This window comes from Mustela putorius, unplaced genomic scaffold (genome assembly GCF_011764305.1).
Source record: "Mustela putorius furo isolate JIRA1106 unplaced genomic scaffold, ASM1176430v1.1 tig00003853_pilon_pilon_pilon, whole genome shotgun sequence".
Taxonomy (NCBI): domain Eukaryota; kingdom Metazoa; phylum Chordata; class Mammalia; order Carnivora; family Mustelidae; genus Mustela; species Mustela putorius.
In genome coordinates this window covers 39416267-39433591 of record NW_025422005.1, presented here as the reverse complement: position 1 = coordinate 39433591, position 17325 = coordinate 39416267, and the positions used below count along the sequence as shown (strand labels likewise).

Genomic DNA, 17325 nt, shown 5'->3' with positions numbered 1-17325 from the left:
CAATAAAACTGGTAGAATGTGCAGGAGTGAACTTAGGAGTCATTTTTCATTCCACAAATATTTACTGAGCACTTATCTTGTGTCAAGCACTATGTTGTATTATGGAATATACCTAGATGAAGAGACTGACTCCAGGCAACAGGGAGTTCACCTTACCCTTAAGTAAGAAAGATAGAAGTGAATAATGCATAAAGTAGTCAGTGTTAGGCCAGGGTGGCACAGAGGACCTGGGGAGGACAGAGCAGCTCAGGAAAAGAGTAATATTCTAGCTGGGTCTTGGAAGATAGTGGCGATTCACTACGGAGAGATGGGAAAGGGCTTCCTAAATACACTGAGAAATACAGCAGCGAAAGAGAAGCCCTTTTGGTGCTGTCGTGCGAGGGCGAGGAGCCCAAGTATGGGGTGGGGTGGGGACAGAATGATTGATTCTCCGTGCATTTCAGTTGAAAATCTAAGTTACCCAGCACCTGGACCAGGGCCAGGCGCGTTGGGAAATCAAGAAACCTCTCAGGCCCCTCAAACTGAGCGCCAACCACAGAAAAGCCAGCCCAACCAGGTTTGTGGTCAGCAGAAGGACCCCCTCTGCGGCTGGCGAGCGCCATCCCAGCGGACCAAGTCCTGGCTAACCAGAGGCGGCTGAGCATGCTCAGTTGCCAGGACGCGGTGCCTCGGTGGCGGAGAGAGGTGCAGCATAGTCCCAGCCCCGCAGGCGCCTAGACCAAAGAGTGGCGGCGCGGCGGGGGCGGGGCCTTCGACGCACGCTCCCTCCCAGCCCGCCTCCCCGCTCACCCACCTCTCCTCCCCTCTTCCCCCGCCGCCTCGCGTTACCCGCCTGCACGCGGGCCGCCCGTTGCCTTGGCAACCGTCGAGCCGCGTCTTCCTGAGGGAGCTCTGTCAGCCCGCAGATCCTGTCGCCAGTTCCCCACTGCCCCGCGATTTTCGCGTGGGCTTAGAGGCGGAGGGACAACAAAAAATGGCGGAGCGGAGCCAGACGGCGCCTGAGGCAGGTCTGTGAGGGCGGTCGATCGTGGGGAAGCTTTGAGGCAGCATGGCTGTCCTGGGTCTGAGGGGAGAGGGGACTAGGGCATGGCCCTACTCCTGAGGAGGCGCTCCTGTGTATTTGCGCCTTAGGGCTGTGACCTCGGGGTCAGGGGTCAGGGGAGGTACATACCGCTCTCAGTGGCGGGCATGGACCTCGGAGTCCTGGCGGCAGCGGCAGAGGTGTATGCGGGACTGTGCACACTTCTAAGTGAGCGTGGGCCCCAAAAGGGCTGGGACTCCAGGGAAGACACAGGACTCCAGTACCGAGGGGACACCTGAAATGAGGCTGATCAAAGGAGTAGGGGGTACACAGTCCTGTGGGAGCATAAGAGGGCTCCCTAAAGGAGCATGGTTTGGTGGAGAGGGTCTCATAATGCAGAGGCAGGTGTATGTGGGGGGACTGTTACTTTAATATCAGGTAGTGCCACGGAAGGGGTGTATACACCGATTATGTGTGTTTTGGGGGAAGTATGGTACCTTAGGGTCACCCCTGAACACATAGAAACTATACCAGATCTTCCTGTGGGTCCTATAAAGACAAGAGGCTTGAGGGGACACCCAGAGCCTCAGTGCTTAAGAACCCTTCCAAACGATGCTGGAACCTGAGTTTGAGTGTATATGGGATCAGTGCTCTTGAAGGTCATTCAGAATTACAAGGGAGTGTATATCCACATATCTGTGGGTGGAAGATAATCTTCAAGGTGCAGGAAGACTATTGGGAAGGGGGTCCCACTGTCCTATTCCTGAGGGAATGTGAGTTTGATTAGGCTTGGAGAGTAGTGATCCAAGTGTCTCACACGGTCATAGAAGAGAGCTAGGATTTTCACAGTCTTGTGCATGTAGGAGGGAGTTTGTACCTGAAAGGGGCTGGGATTAAAGAACTGAAGCTTTAAGGCAAGTGATATCTGTGTGTGTAGCAAAGCAGTGGCTTTGGGGATATGTCTGTTGGTAATGATGGAAGTGGTATACAGACTTGTATATGTGTCCTGATTAGGTATTTTCGTTACAAGAGTGACTCACTTGAATTATTCAGCCTTTGGTGGTGGGAAAGGGGGATAGTGGTTATGTTAAGATCATATAGTGACTGGAACTAGAAGCCAAATAAAGCTGTTAAGGATAATTCAAGAGATTGTTACCTCTCAAAACCTGCATGATTTCTCTTTCTTTCGTGGCATCTCTGTTTCTTCCACCAAGTAGTTCCTCTATTCTTTTTATAGTTTAAGTTCCTCATAACATTTTTTTATTCATTCATCCACTCAACAAATATTTATTGAGTGCCAGCTACATGTCAGGTGCCAATTTAGGTACTGGAAACTCTCTGCTTGTGATTCTCTTACCTTGTTCTTGTTCTGTTTTTTCCCTCTTCCCCCATCCCCCCTAGATTTACTGCATTTATACATATTGTACAATTCATTTATTATTTTTATTCCTTCTTGCCTATTTTCTTCCATTAGAATATAAGCTCCATGAAAGCCAAGGTTTTTTGTTATGTTTAACAATCCCACATGTCTAGAACTATACATGGTATACAGTAGGTTATTATTAAATATTTATTAAGTGAATAACTGAATGACCTGATAAAGTCTATGGGTTCAAGAAGCTTTCTCTGAGGAAGTGATACTTTAGCTGAGATATATTGAATAAATGAAGAGAAGGACCAAGAATGGTCAAGGCAGAGGGAAACCATGTGCAAAGACCATAAGGTAGGAGGAAACATGATGTGTTTAAGGAAATGAAAGGAGACAAATATGGCTGCGTGTAGGGCAATAGGAGGAGAAAAGAAACTGAAACAGATCTTTTAGGCCTCGTATACTATGATATGAATTTTGATCAGAAATCTTAGAAATAATAGGAAGCCATCGAGGGCTTTTAAGGAGCATGACGTGATTAAAATTATGAAAAATATAACTGGCTAGTTACAAAAGGTACAAGAGGGATATAGGTGGACCTTTTAGAAGGTAACAATGGAGATGGAGAGAAGAAATTGAGAAATATTTAAGAGATAAAATTAATAGGATTTAGTGAAAGATGGGGATGAAGGAAAAGGAGGTATCAGGGCATACTTCTAATTTTCTAATTTGTGCATCTGGATAATTGGTGATGCACTTATGGGGATAAGGAGCACTGGAAGGGATCTTGGCTATGTTTGAGGGGGGATCATGTTTGGTTTTGGACATAGGGAGTCAGGGGTATTGTTTAACCATCCAAGTAAGTGGAGGGATTGACAATGCAGTTGGATGTGTAAGAGAAGTCTGAGCCAACGTGGAGATAATTACTGAAGTCCTAAGTGTAGATGAAATTACCTAGAGGAAGAGTAGAGTGTGAGGAGCAGAGGCTTGGGATTAAGTGTTGAATACCTTCAATATTTTAGTGCTTTCCAAAGAGAATGAGAAGAATGGTTTTGAACAGCTTAAATGCTGCCAAATGATATTAAAAGGATGACTGAGAAACTAGATTTAGCAAAATATTTAGCATTGTTGGTAACATTGATGAGAGAAAATTGGTGAAGGTAGAAGCCAAACCATTTAACTTCTGAATCACTATTAGTGGGTGCAGTCTTTGTTTCTTAATTTAGATTCCCGAGAGAGAAAAACTGATTGGCATACATCATCTTTCCCACCAGATCATGCCATAGATTGCAAGTCAGTGTAGGTTTGACTGTTTCGGATTAGATGGAACAGTCACCTGGTACAAAACCTGTCCCTCTAGTGATTTCTCATGTTAGTAGGGAATAGCTAATGTTTATGGAATGTTTATTATATGCCAGATACTGTGCCAAGTGCATTGTATGTTTTAATCTACTTCAGCATCGTTACTACATTCTTAAGTATTATCTCTAGTATTTGAATAAGTTGTGGCACAGAGAAGTTAAGCAACTTGCTCAATAACTGCAAGTAAGTGTAAGATTGTAGGATTTTGGGGCCTATTTTAGCATCATCCAGATTCATTATTTGGTTTTCTGTTAGTATTGCAACATACTACATATTGAATATAGGCAGGATGAAAATTCTTGCCCCATAGGAAATGTTATTCTAAGGTAAGCATATGTTAGCAAGGTGATGTGGAAAGTACTGGGATTCAGATCTTTGTTTAAAGCCTGTTTCTGTACTTGATTAGATGAGGACTTTAGATTCAAATTTTCTGTTCTAAAGTTCCCTCATCTTTAAAATGGGGATGGTATTTACAGGATAATTGTGCATGCTAGAGATAATATATCTGAAGTGCCCAATAAATGCTATTTACTTAGTTCCCCTGAAGCTTGAATATAAAAAATTAAGATGTATTACCTGTACTTTACCTATAAAAAACCCTCCAATATAAATAAAAAATTAAGATGTATTACCTATACTTTACATATAAAAGCAAGCTTTAAATATACAGTGATGAATTTAAGACATTCTGTTTTTTTCCCCCCATTGGTTTAATTTATTTGCTATCGGAAGAAAGGAGAGCATGGAATTGTTACCTGAACAGAGTAAATTTCTTAAAAGTGTGAAGGGACAGTTAAACTCTTATTCCCCCCCGCCAGCGTGCAGATAGCTCTGTAAGAAGGTCAGGTTTGCAAAAGGAAGTTTCTTTAAACTTTAAGTAATGTACCTTAAAATGAGGACAAGAAAAAGAATGAGGACAAGAATGTTAGAATTTTTCTTCTCCAACAATTTGACTATGAATAATAATAAAAAAAGAAACCTTATAGTTAATTAAATGTAGGAGTATTAGTCTTAAACTAGATTGCCCTGTTTCTTCTCCTTCTTTTCCAATTATCATAAATGAAAGCTTTCGTTTGAGTTACTGGGTTAAATTGCTTTCCTGTATTATCGTTTGTTACTTTTGTGCAAGTCCATACTGACCAGAAATTTTAGAATGATGCAGTCTCTTAAAATGGCCTGTACCTTGATCACTTTCTCTGTGAAATTGAGTCTTTTTTTTTTTTTTAAAGATTTTATTTATTTATTTGACAGACAGAGATCACAAATAGGCAGAGAGGCAGGCAGAGAGAGAGAGAGGGAAGCAGGCTCCTTGCTGAGCAGAGAGCCCGATGCGGGGCTCAATCCCAGGACCCTGAGATCGTGACCTGAGCTGAAGGCAGAGGCTTAACCCGCTGAGCCACCCAGGTGCCTGAAATTGAGTCTTTAAAAAAAAAAAAAAACAAAAACTTCATGGTATGTGAAATCATCTATAGACAGAATCTTGAAAATTTAAAAAGCCTTAGAGACAAGAAGAATCTTTTCTATCTTCTGTTAGTAGCTGGGCAAAATAGTTAAGTCTGTTTGCTAATTGAGGATAGTAACATCTACTTTTCAGGTAAGAATTAGAAGAGATAGGTTTGGAAAGTGCATAATGTCTTACACCATCCTATCCCCAAAGAAATGATAGCTTAATTAGTATATGTATGTGTGTGAGTGTGTACACCTGTGTGTGTATGTCTTTCCCTAAAGACTTACTAATAAATTCACCTTTTGGAGAAGAGGAAATCCAGGGCTACAGTCCCTTATTTGCAGCCTTGAGTGCAAATATATTTCAGAGTTCAGATTTTATTTTTTGGGATTGTGGAAAAGTAATACAGCATGTGAACATGATTACATAGTATCTCCACGGGGTATGGGAAATTACCTTGTAATCAAACAACATTAATAGCACATCCACACTGAATGAATAAAACTTATAAATAGCTTCATGTCAATTTAGGTTAAGTTTGCCAGCAAATTAGTTTTGGCACCAAACATTTGGTTTTTAGAGATTGACAGATTTTGGAATTGTGGAAAAGGGAATATGGATTTACATAACTTTTTCCTTTTTTAGAAATATTTTAAAACTTTATTTTTTTTGTTATTTATATTCTGTAACATCAGTAAGTATAGCTTTATTAAATATCTAAAAAGTACAGTATTGGGACAGAAAATACCTTTTGTTTGGGACAAAAAACACCTTTTGTTTCCCTGATGCTTTTATGCTTGTTTCTTCTAAGGAGCTCTGAATGTTGCATTTGACTTCAGTTTCAAGTATCATGGCTCAGTGTCCCTTTCAATGAGAGATACCAGAGAACTGTATGTATTAAAAGATCAAATTGATATCAGTATTTTGCATACATATTTTTAAGAAAGTCACAGCTTTATTTTCAGGTCATTTAAGAGCAGTAAGTCTCTCTCTGCCCCCCCCCCCCCCCCCCGCCTCCTTCAGGCACTGGGGCACCTTTTTTTTTTTTTTTTAAATTTAATTTTAGTTTTTCAGTGTTCCAAAATTCATTGTTTATGCACCACACCCAGTGCTCCATGCAATATTTTCCCTCCTTAATACCTACTACCAGGCTCACCTAACCCCTTCCCCTCACCCCTCCAAAACCCTCAATTTGTTTCTCAGAGTCCACAGTCTCTCATGGTTCATCTCCCCACTCCGATTTCCCCCAATTCACTTTTCCTTTCCTTCTCCTAATGTCCTCCATGTTATTCCTTATGCTCCACAAGTACATGAAACCATATGATAATTGACTCTCTCTGCTTGGCTTATTTCATTCAGCATAATCTCCTGTAGTCCTGTCCATATTGATACAGAAGTTGGGTATTCATCCTTTCTGATGATCAGAGGCATAATATTCCATTGTATGTATGGACCATGTCTTCTTTATCCATTTGTCTGTTGAAGGGCATCTTGGCTCTTTCCACAGTTTGGCGATTGTGGCCATTGGTGCTAAGAACATTGGGGTACAGATGGCTCTTCTTTTCAGTACATCTGTATCTTTGGGGTAATTACCTAGTAGTGCAATTGCAGGGTCATGGGGTAGCTCTATTTTTAATTTCTTTTTTAAATTAAATTAAATTACATTAAGTTTTTTTTCAGTGTTCCAAAATTCATAGTTTATGCACCACACCCAGTGATCCATGCAATACATGCCCTCCTCTGTTTTTAATTTCTTAAGGAATCTCCACACTCTTTTCCAAAGTGGCTGCACCAGCTTGTATTCCCACCAATAGTGTAAGAGGTTTCCCCTTTCTCCACATCCTCTCCAACACTTGTTTACTATCTTGTTAATTTTGGCCATTCTGACTGGTATAAAGTGGTATCTCAATGTGGTTTTGATTTGAATCTCCCTGAGGGTTAATGATGATGAACATTTTTTTCATGTATCTGTTAGCCATTTGCATGTCTTCTTTGGAGAAGTGTCTGTTCATGTCTTCCTCCCATTTATTGACGTGATTATCTGTTTTGTGTGTGTTGAGTTTGAGGAGTTCCTTATAGATCTCGGATAGCAGCCCTTTGTCTGTATTATCATTTGCAAATATCTTCTCCCATTCCATGCGGTGCCTCTTTGTTTTCTTGACTGTTTCCTTTGCTGTGCAGAAGATTTTGACCTTGATGAGGTCCCAGAAGTTGCTTTTCGCTTTTGTTTCCTTTGCCTTAGAGACATGTCTTGAAAGAAATTGCTGTGGCCGATGTCCAAGAGGTTACTGCCTATGTTCTCCTCTAGGATTTTGATAGATTCCTGCCTCACGTTGAGGTCTTTCATCCATTTTGAGTTTGTCTTTGTGTATGGTGTAAGAGAATGGTCAAGTTTCATTCTTCTATACATAGCTGTCCAGTTTTCCCAGCACCATTTATTGAAGTACTGTCTTTTTTCCACTGTGTATTTTTTATTGCTTTGTCGAAGATTATTTGGCCATATTGTTGTGGGTCCATACCTGGGCTGTCTAGTCTGTTCCACCGGTCTATGTGTCTGTTTTTGTGCCAGTACCATGCTGTCTTGGTGATCACAGCTTTGTAGTAAAGTTTGAAATCAGGCAACGTGATGCCCCTGGTTTTGTTTTTCTTTTTCAACATTTTTCTGAGCAATTTGGGGTCTTTTCTGGTTCCATACAAACTTTAGGATTGTTTGTTCCAGCACTTTGAAAAATGCCAGTGGAATTTTGATCAGGATGGCATTGAAAGTATAGATTGCTCTGGGAAGTATAGACATTTTAACAGTGTTTATTCTTCCAATCCATGAGCTTGGAATGCTTTTCCATCTTTTTGTGTCTTCTTCAGTTTCTTTCATGAGTGTTCTGTAGTTCCTCTAATACAGATCCTTTACCTCTTTGGTTAGATTTATTCCCAGGTATCTTATGGTTCTTGGTGCTATAGTAAATGGAATCGATTCTCTAATTTCCCTTTCTGTATTTTCATTGTTAGTGTATAAGAAAGCAACTGATTTCTGTGCATTGGTTTTGTATCCTGCCACATTACTGAAATGCTGTATGAGTTCTAGTAGTTTGGGGGTGGAGTCTTTTGGGTTTTCCATAAAAAGTATCACATCATCTGTGAAGAGAATTTGACTTCTTTGCCAATTTGGACACCTTTTATTTCTTTTTGTTTTCTGATTGCTGCTGCTAGGACTTCTAGTATTATGTTGAACAACAGTGGCAAGAGTGGGCATCCTTGTCATGTTCCTGATCTCAAAGGGAAGGCTGTCAGCTTTTCCCCATTGAGAATGATACTTGCTATGTGTTTTTCATAGAGGGATTTTATGAAATTGAGGAATGAAGAACAGCACAGTCTTATATGGATGTTAGAATATTTTTATTAATTGTTATATTGCAGCAATGGGATAGGTATTAATTTTAGTATTGATTTAAGAAAAAGTTTCATCCTTAGCTGAATTTGTTTTTTCTGATTATAAGATGTTATTGTAAGTGTGTAAGCTTGCAATAATTCATTGATGTGTTACTCACCATATGGGAATATGATAATTTTTATATTTTGTATTCATTTAATGAGACTCATAAAAGGAATTTATTTTTTGCAATTTCTAAGAATGATGATTTTATTTGTCATATATTTTTAAGAACTATATTGTGATTATTTGATTCTCTAAACAGGTTTTCAGAATAATGTACTTGCATGTCAACTGAAGGAAAACAAAACAATCAAACATAAGAGGCTTCTATAATTTTATGTAGGATTAAAAACTTTTTTAAAAAAAGATTTTATTTACTCTTTGTCAGAGAGAATGAGAGAGAGAGAGAAAGAAAGAGTAAGAGCCTAAGTAGGCAGAGTGGCAGGCAGAAGAAGAGGGAGAATCATGCTCCCCATGGAGCAGAGAGCCTGATGCAGGGCTCAATCCCAGGACCTAGGATCATGACCTGAGCCAAAGACAGATGCTTAGCCAACTGAGCCACTCAGATGCCCCTAGGATTAAAATCTTTTATATAGAATTGGAAATTCATATGTAATGACTTTCAGCAATGTTACAGAGCAAAATCTCTGAGTTTTGGTGGAAGAAATGGGAAAAATAATTTGCCATTAATTATAGTTTGCTGCATTTTTTTAGGAATTTTAGGCATCACTAATTGAAATATATTAATCTCTGTGTCATGGCTTTATGAAAGAAATCATTCTGTTGTGTATTGTGTTATTCATTTTTAGAATTATTCATTTAAAAATATGTATTGAGAGGTGCCTGGGTGACTCACTCAATTAAGAATCTGACTCTTGATTTTGCTTAGATCATGATTTTGCCTGTGAAATGGAGTCAAAGTCCTGCATTGGGCTTTGCACTGGGTTTGCAGCCTGCTTAAGATTCTTTCTCCTTTTCCCACTGCCGCCCCACTTCCTCCACACCCAGTCATGCACACAGGTCTCTCTCTCTCCCCCCCAAAAAAACCTTTAAAATTTGTATTGAATACTCATTATGTTCCATGCATTGTGTCCAACTTTGGAAATTCAGAGATGTATTAGACAAAGTCCCTGCCTTCAAGTATCTTCCATCATAGTGGAGGAAGAATAGAGTTAGAAAATTACCATCCAGTCAATAAAATGAGTGGTACACAGAATTCTGAGGCTAGAGAATGGTTCTCTGTGACAGCCTGGGAGTGGTGGTAAGAGTAGTTCAGTAAAGCAGCTTGTTGGAAGGGCACATGAATTGAGTACTGAATAATAAGAAATTAGCCCAGTGAAGGTTATAAGCAGAGCAACTGGGAATAGAGAGGAGGAATGGAGTGCAGAGAGAGCAGCATACACCTAGGAAAGTTGTGTGGTGAGAAAATGAAGCTTATTCTGAACATTGCTAGTATTTTCATCTATTAACAGAGCTAAAGACCGTATTTCTTCTTATTTTTTTTCCTTCTATTGGTTCTTAAATATTTCTGGGGTGATAGATCTCTTTGGGTATGTTATGAAAAGACAATGAATTCTTTCTCCTGAAAATGCATGCTGTGTGCCTTCACATGAAAATTTGAAAATAATTTTACGAGGTAATGTCCATCCTAGAAACCCAGGTTAAGAAATCTTTGTTAATAACAGAGAATTGCATTTCAGTTAGTAATAGAGGTTACATTGAAGAATCTGAAATCTTCAAAGTAGGAATACTTTGGTTGACCTAATAACATCTGTGCTAGAGCAGGTCCAAAGCAAATGTTGGTTCCTAAATTATTTGGTCATCAGTTTATCTTATACTTTTAGCTTCTTAGTAGTTTGCTTTCTCATTTTCCATCAAAATAGACCTAAAGTAATACTCCAGGTTTGTACAGATGTATTTAAGAGAGATTAAGTGATTAGTTCAGGCTTTTATGTGGCTAGAAACCAGGTATTTCTGATTCTAAAGCCCAGAGTCTTTCCATTTTTGCTCTCCTAAATAGAAAAGACATATCTAAGATTAGAACATATGGTAAGGGAAGTGCGAATTTTTATCTTTATATTGAATGTTAGAAGTTAAGTGACTTAACCAGGGTCCCACTACTAGGGAAGAGAGGAACCAGAAGTGTAATGTAAATTTCGTGATTCCCATTCAGTAAATAATATACTGCCTTAAGATGGAGAGAGATAAATGACCAGGTGTTATAGGAATGGCCTTTAAAAGCAACCTTACTGGAGATTTTGGGTGGCTCAGTTGGTTGAACATTTGACTCTTTGTATTGACTCACGTCATGATTGTGCGATTGTGGGATTGAGCCCTGTACTGGGCTCTGCACTCAGTGTGGGGTCTACCTCTGATTCTTCCTCCCTCTCCCTCTGCCCCTCCCTGCTTATGCTTTCTCTCTCTCAAATAAATAAATAAAATCTTAAAAAAAAAAAAAAGCAAAGTTAGTTCATTAAGCCATTGTTTTGTTATTTGCAAATGACAAAAGGCACTTTACATATATCTTATTTAATTTTCACAGAATTACTGCAGGGGGTATAATTATCTCAGTTTTACATATGAGAAAATTGGGGTTCAGAAATATTAAGTGGTGAAGCTAAGACTGCACAACCCTTAAGTAATAGAGCTTGAACTATAACCCACGTCTCTCTGGCTCTATGTCCATACTGGTGAGACTACTCCACTCTGCCTCCTGGGTTTATTTAACCTGAATATAAAATGAATGCCTTTACTGATGGGAGGGGATGGCACATAGTAGACCTTAAAATAATTCAAAATTTTCTTTAATTATTGAGTTATTGAGGAATAGATAATATATATCTTAATTTTCAGACAAACATATGAAACAAAAAATTCATATTTATTTCTGATTACCTTAATTCAGTAATGAGAAGTATGGGGTTAATGAAGCTTCTCATCTCAGGCATCTCTGTGCACTTATTGAGTAAATTCGTGTTGAATAGTAGGGATTAAAATAGCAATTAACATATGCTTGCTATGGTAGGCATTCAATAAATATTTGTGTACTAAATGAGTGGAAATATTTTTAATCCATAAATTTTTAGGTTTAAATGTTTGAACTGAGGCTATTGGAAGCTGAGAATGTTAACACAAATGAAGGGGAAAGCGGAGAAACTTTTGGCATTTCACAAAGTGTCCTAGTTGAATAGGACTTAAACACATTTAATATATTGGGAATGGAGCAAGCTCATTTAAAACCTCATTTGGGAGACATCTGGAGAAGATGGCAGAGTAGGAGGACCCTAAACTCACTTCATCCCATGCATACAACTAGATAACATGCATATGAATGTAAATAACCTGGGAAAGAACCCGAAGGCTGGCAGAGCAGACTCCCCAGAGTTATGTGTTGAGAAGAGTCCAAATGAAAGAAGGTTGGAAGGGTAGAGATGGGATTTGGAGTTAAATGGACTATAGGAGGAAAGAAGGGAAGGATGCTGCAGATGCAGGGAGGGGAAAGAAACAGAACCTCAGGCCATAGCCCAGGGATGGAGAACCTGCATGGGGAAGATGAATCCCCATAATATTTGGCTTTGAAAACCAGAGGGGCCAAATTTCATGAATTTTTGTGACTGTGGGGTCATCACATGGAACTTTAAAATGTACATGGGCTCAGCTTTGGGAGAGCCAGGAGGGCTGAGGAAACTTAGTCCCCATCCTTAAAGAGATAGTAGAACTTATGGCCCTTTAGAGATACATACAGCATAGAAGCAGCAATTTGAAAAATAATGCATGGGGTATATGGGAGAAAGAGTCATTAAATAATCTCAGAGCATGAGCTGAAGGGCAGGAATCACTAGGAAACTTCTACAGGAACAAAGGAACTGGTGGATGCCATTTCCCTCCCCATTTTCTGGACTAGACACGGACACCTACGGAACCAATATGGCACCATCATTTGCTATCTGACTTGCTAATGGCATGCCCTGCCCCTGAATTCTGCAGAACGTTCCCTCAAACCAGGCCTTGGTTCCAGATCTCCTCCCACACAAACCTCACAAACACCATGTGTATCACCACCTCCAACCTTGCCTACCTGGGTTCCCAGTGGCTGCAGGTCCCCTCCTACAGCAGACTGGTAGTACAGACGATGCTGGCAGTAGTGTGCCAGCACTACTGTATTCTCCTGTAGACCTGCTCCCTTCAAACTGCCCTTGGCTAGAGCCCATCCAGAGTGGTGCCACAAGCCTGGCAATGTGTAAGAGCCCCGAAATGGGCTGGCACCACTGCAAAGTGACTCTTGCCCTGGGAGCAGGGAAGATAACCATAGACACCAGTCTGACTGTGGCTTGGGAGAAAGACATTTGTTCTGAGTATAGGCCATACCTGCTAGTGAATGCTTCTCAGAGAACAATACAGGGAAAGTGACCTATAGTTTAGTGCTACTGCATCTTGAAAATGCCTGGTTTGATTTGACTCAAGCTGAAGGTGGCCTCACTAACAGCACCGAGACCCACTGAAAACAGAGATCATACCCTGTTCACAAAAGGCAAAGAGAGTCGTTGCAGATGACTGAATCAAAGGCAAATATAGCTCAGCTGCAATAGGAGGGTGCATTCAGTAGACATAGGAGACCACAGTGAGCACCAAGTTTTGATAAACGGGATATTGCATTGCAGAGCATCACGGGACCTCTTCATAAGGCTCCTACTTTCAAGCAGGAGACATAGCTGACTTTCCTAACACATAGAAACAGACACAGGGAGTTAGACAAAATGAAGAGACAGAGCAAGATGTCCCAAATGAAAGAACAGGTCAAAATCACAGGAAGAGACCTAAACCAAATGGAGATAAGTAATGTGCTTGACAGAGAATTTAAATTAGCAGTCGTAATGGTACTTACTGGATTTGAGAAAAAAGAGGAGGAGTTCAATGAGACCCTTAACAAAGAGATAGAAAGCATAAAAAAGAACCAATAAGAGATGAAGAACTCAATAACTGAAATTAAAAATGACACTAGGTGGAATAATAATAGACTAGAGGAAGCAGAAGAATGGATCAGTGACTTGGAGGAGAGAGTACTAGAAAGCAATCAAGCTCAACAGGAGAGAGAAAAAAATAAGAAAAGTAAAAATGGACTCAGAACTGAGCGATGCCATTAAGCAAATAACACTTGCATTATAGGGATTCCCAAAAGAGAAGAGAGTAAAGGGGCAGAAAATTTATTTGAAGATATAATAGTAGAAAACTTTTCAAATATGGGGAAAGAAACAGAAATTCAGATCCAGGATGTACAGAGAGCCACCAATAAAAGTAGACCAAGGATATCCACACCAAGGTACGTAGTAATTAAAATGGCAAAAAGTAGTGATAAAGAGAGAATTTTAAAAGCAGCAAGACAAAACTTACATGCAAGGAAAACATAAGGCTATCAGCTTTTTTTTTTTTTTGTCAGAAACTTTGACAGGCCAGAAACTTTGGCATGATATATATTGAAAGTGCTGAAAGAAAAAATCTGCAGCCAAGAATGCTCTATCCAGAAAAGCTGTCATTCAGGATAAGAGAGATAAAGAGTTTCCTCAGGATGCCTGGGTGGCTCAGTCAGTTAAGCTGCTGCCTTTGGCTCAGGTCATGATCCCAGAGTCCTTGGATTGAGTCCTGCATCGGGCTGCTTGCTCAGCGGGGAGCTTGCTTCTCTGACTCTGCTGCCACTCTGTTTGCTTGTGCGCTCTCTCTCTCTCTCTCTGACAAATAAATAAATAAATAAAGTCTTAAAAAGAAAGGTTTCCCAGACAAAAGTTAAAGGAGTTCATCACCACTGAACCAGCTCTATAAGAAATGTTAAAGGGGTCTCTGAGTGGAAAGGAAAGAAAGACCAGGGAAAGGAATAGAAAGTAGGAGTAAGAAAAGTAGGAAGCACAAAAGCAGTGAAATTAAATATATCTATGAAAATCAGTCAAGGGATTCAGAATATGAAAGATTATAAAGTATATGACAGCATATACCGAAAATGTGAGGGGGAAAGTAGTAGTGTCCAAATATAAGTGATTATCAACATAATATTAGACTGCTATTTGCAGAAGATGTTATATGCAAATGTAATGGTAACCACAAATCAAAAACAGTAATAGACATACAAAACATAAAGAGAAAGGAATCAAAGTGTGTCATTAAAGAAAGCCACTACACTGTGAGATGAGAGAGCAAGAGAACAAAAAACCACAAAACAAATAACAAAATGGCAATAAGTACATACCTATCAATACTTATTTGGAATGTAAATGGACTGAGTGCTCCAATCAAAAGATATAGGGTGACAAAATGGAGAAAAAAGCTAGACCCATAATATGTTGCCTGCAAGACTCACTTCAGACCTAAAGACACATGCAGATTGAAAGTGAAGAAATGGAAAAGCATTTATCATGCAAGTGGAAGTGAAAAGAAAGCTGAAGTAGCAATACTTATATCAGAAAAAAATATACTTTAAATCTAAGACTGTAACAAGAGACAGAGAAGGATACTATATATATAATCATAAAGGGAACAATCTAACAAGAAGCTAGAAGAATTACAAGTATATACACACCCCAAATGGGAGCACACAAATATATAAGGTGGTAATAACAAACATAAAGAAGTAATTGGTAATAATACATTAATAGTAGTGGACTTTAATACACTATTTACACCAGTGGGTAGATCATCCAAACAGAAAATCAAAAAGGAAACCATGGCTTTGAATGACACATTGGACCAGATGGATCTAACAGGTATATTCAGAACGCACCATCCCAAAACAGCAAAATACACATTCTTTTCAAGTGCACATGGAACAATTTCCAGAATAGATCACATATTCAAAAAGATTAAGCCATACCATGCATCTTTTTTGATCTCGACACTATGAATCTAGAAATCAGTCACAAGGAAAAAAATCTGGAAAGGAAACAAATACTTGGAGATTAAATAACATGCTACTAAACAATAAATGGCAATCAAGAAATCAAAAAATAAAAAAAAAATACATGAAAACAAATGAGAATGAAAACACAGTGGTCCAAAATCTTAGGGAGGCCGCAGAAGGGAAGTTCATAGCAATACAAGCCTACCTCAAGAAGCAAGAAAAGTCTCAAATAAACAACCTAACCTTACACCTAAAGGTCTAGAAGAAGAAGATCAAACAAAACCCAAACCTAGCAGAAGGAGGGAAATAATAAAAATTAGAACAAAAATAAATGATATAGAAACTAAAAAACAATAGAACAGATCAATGATACTAGGAACTGGTTCTTTGAAAAGATCAATAAAATTGTCAAGCCTTTAGTTGGATTCATCAAAGGAAAAAAAGGAGGACTCGAATAAACAAAATAGGAAGTGAAAGAGGAGAAATAACAACTGATGTCACAGAAATACAAGGGGTAAGAAAATATTATGGAAATTATATGCCAACAAGTTGGGCAGCCTAGAAGAAATGTTAAAATCCTAGAAACATATAACTTCCCAAAACTGAAGGAGAAAGAAATAGAACATTTGAACAATCTGATTACCAGCTGTGAAATGGAATCAGTAATTAAAACTCTCCTAACAAACAAAAGTCCAGGACTAGAGGTCATCACAGGCAAATTCTACCAAACATTTAAAGAAGAATTAATATCCATTCTTCTCAAGCTGTTCCAAAAAATAAGAGGAAAAGCTTCCAAATTCATTTTGTGGGGCCAGCAATACCTTGATCCTAAAACCAGATAAAGACACTACAAAGAAGGAACAACAGGCGAATATGTCTTATGAACATAGATGCAAAAATCGTGAATAAAAAATTAGCAAACTGAATCCAACGATACATTAAAAACTCATTCACCACAATCAAGTGGCATTTATTCCTGGGATGCAAGGATGGTTCATTATTCACAAATCAGTCAGTGTGATACATCACATCAACAAGAGAAAAAATCAAAACCATATGATTATTTGAATAGATGCACTAAAAACATTTGACAAAGTACAACATCCATTTATGATGAAAACCCTCAAGAAGTACGTTTAGAGGGAATATACCTCAACATAATAAAAGCCTTATATGAAAAATTCAGTTAACATCATACTCCATGGGGAAAAACAGAGCTTTTTCCTGTAAGGTCAGGAACAAGACAAAGATGTCCAGTCTCACCGATTTTATTCAACATAGTGCTGGAATTTCTACCTGTAGCAGTCACACAAGCCAAAGGAATAAAAATCATCCAAATTGGTAATAAAGAAGTAAAACTTAACTGTTTGCAGATGATATGATATTATATATAGAAAGCCTTAAAGTCTCCACCAAAAAACGTCAAGAACTGATAAATGGATTCAGTAAGGTCACAGGATACAAAATCAATGTACAGAAATATGTTGCATTACTACACACTAATAATCAAGTAGCAGAAAGAGAAATGAAGAAAGTCCCATTTATAATTGTACTAAAAATAATAAAATACCTAGGAATAAACTTAACCAAAGAAGGGAGAGACCCGTTCTTTGAAAAATATAGAACACTGATGAAAGAAGTTGAAGATAACACAAATGGAAAGATATTCCATGCTCATGGATTAAGAACAAATATTGTTAAAATGTCTATACCACACATCCTAAAATTTTGTATGGAACCACATAAGACCCTGAATAGTTAAAGCAGTTTTGAAAAGTGAAAACAAAATTGGATGTAGCACAATCTCAGA

At 38.8% G+C, this 17325-nt stretch overlaps 1 protein-coding gene across 1 annotated transcript in view; it reads left to right on the top strand.

Annotated features, from left to right (window-relative positions):
- Positions 1–665: 665 nt before the first annotated feature.
- The window catches only part of AGBL4 (AGBL carboxypeptidase 4), a 1601862-nt gene continuing 1585202 nt past the window's right edge, over positions 666–17325 (top strand). The window contains exon 1 of the mRNA XM_045064492.1: positions 666–1007. Within this exon, the coding sequence (XP_044920427.1) occupies positions 974–1007 (34 nt within the window). The 5' untranslated portion in view covers positions 666–973. The remainder of the gene's footprint in view (positions 1008–17325) is intronic.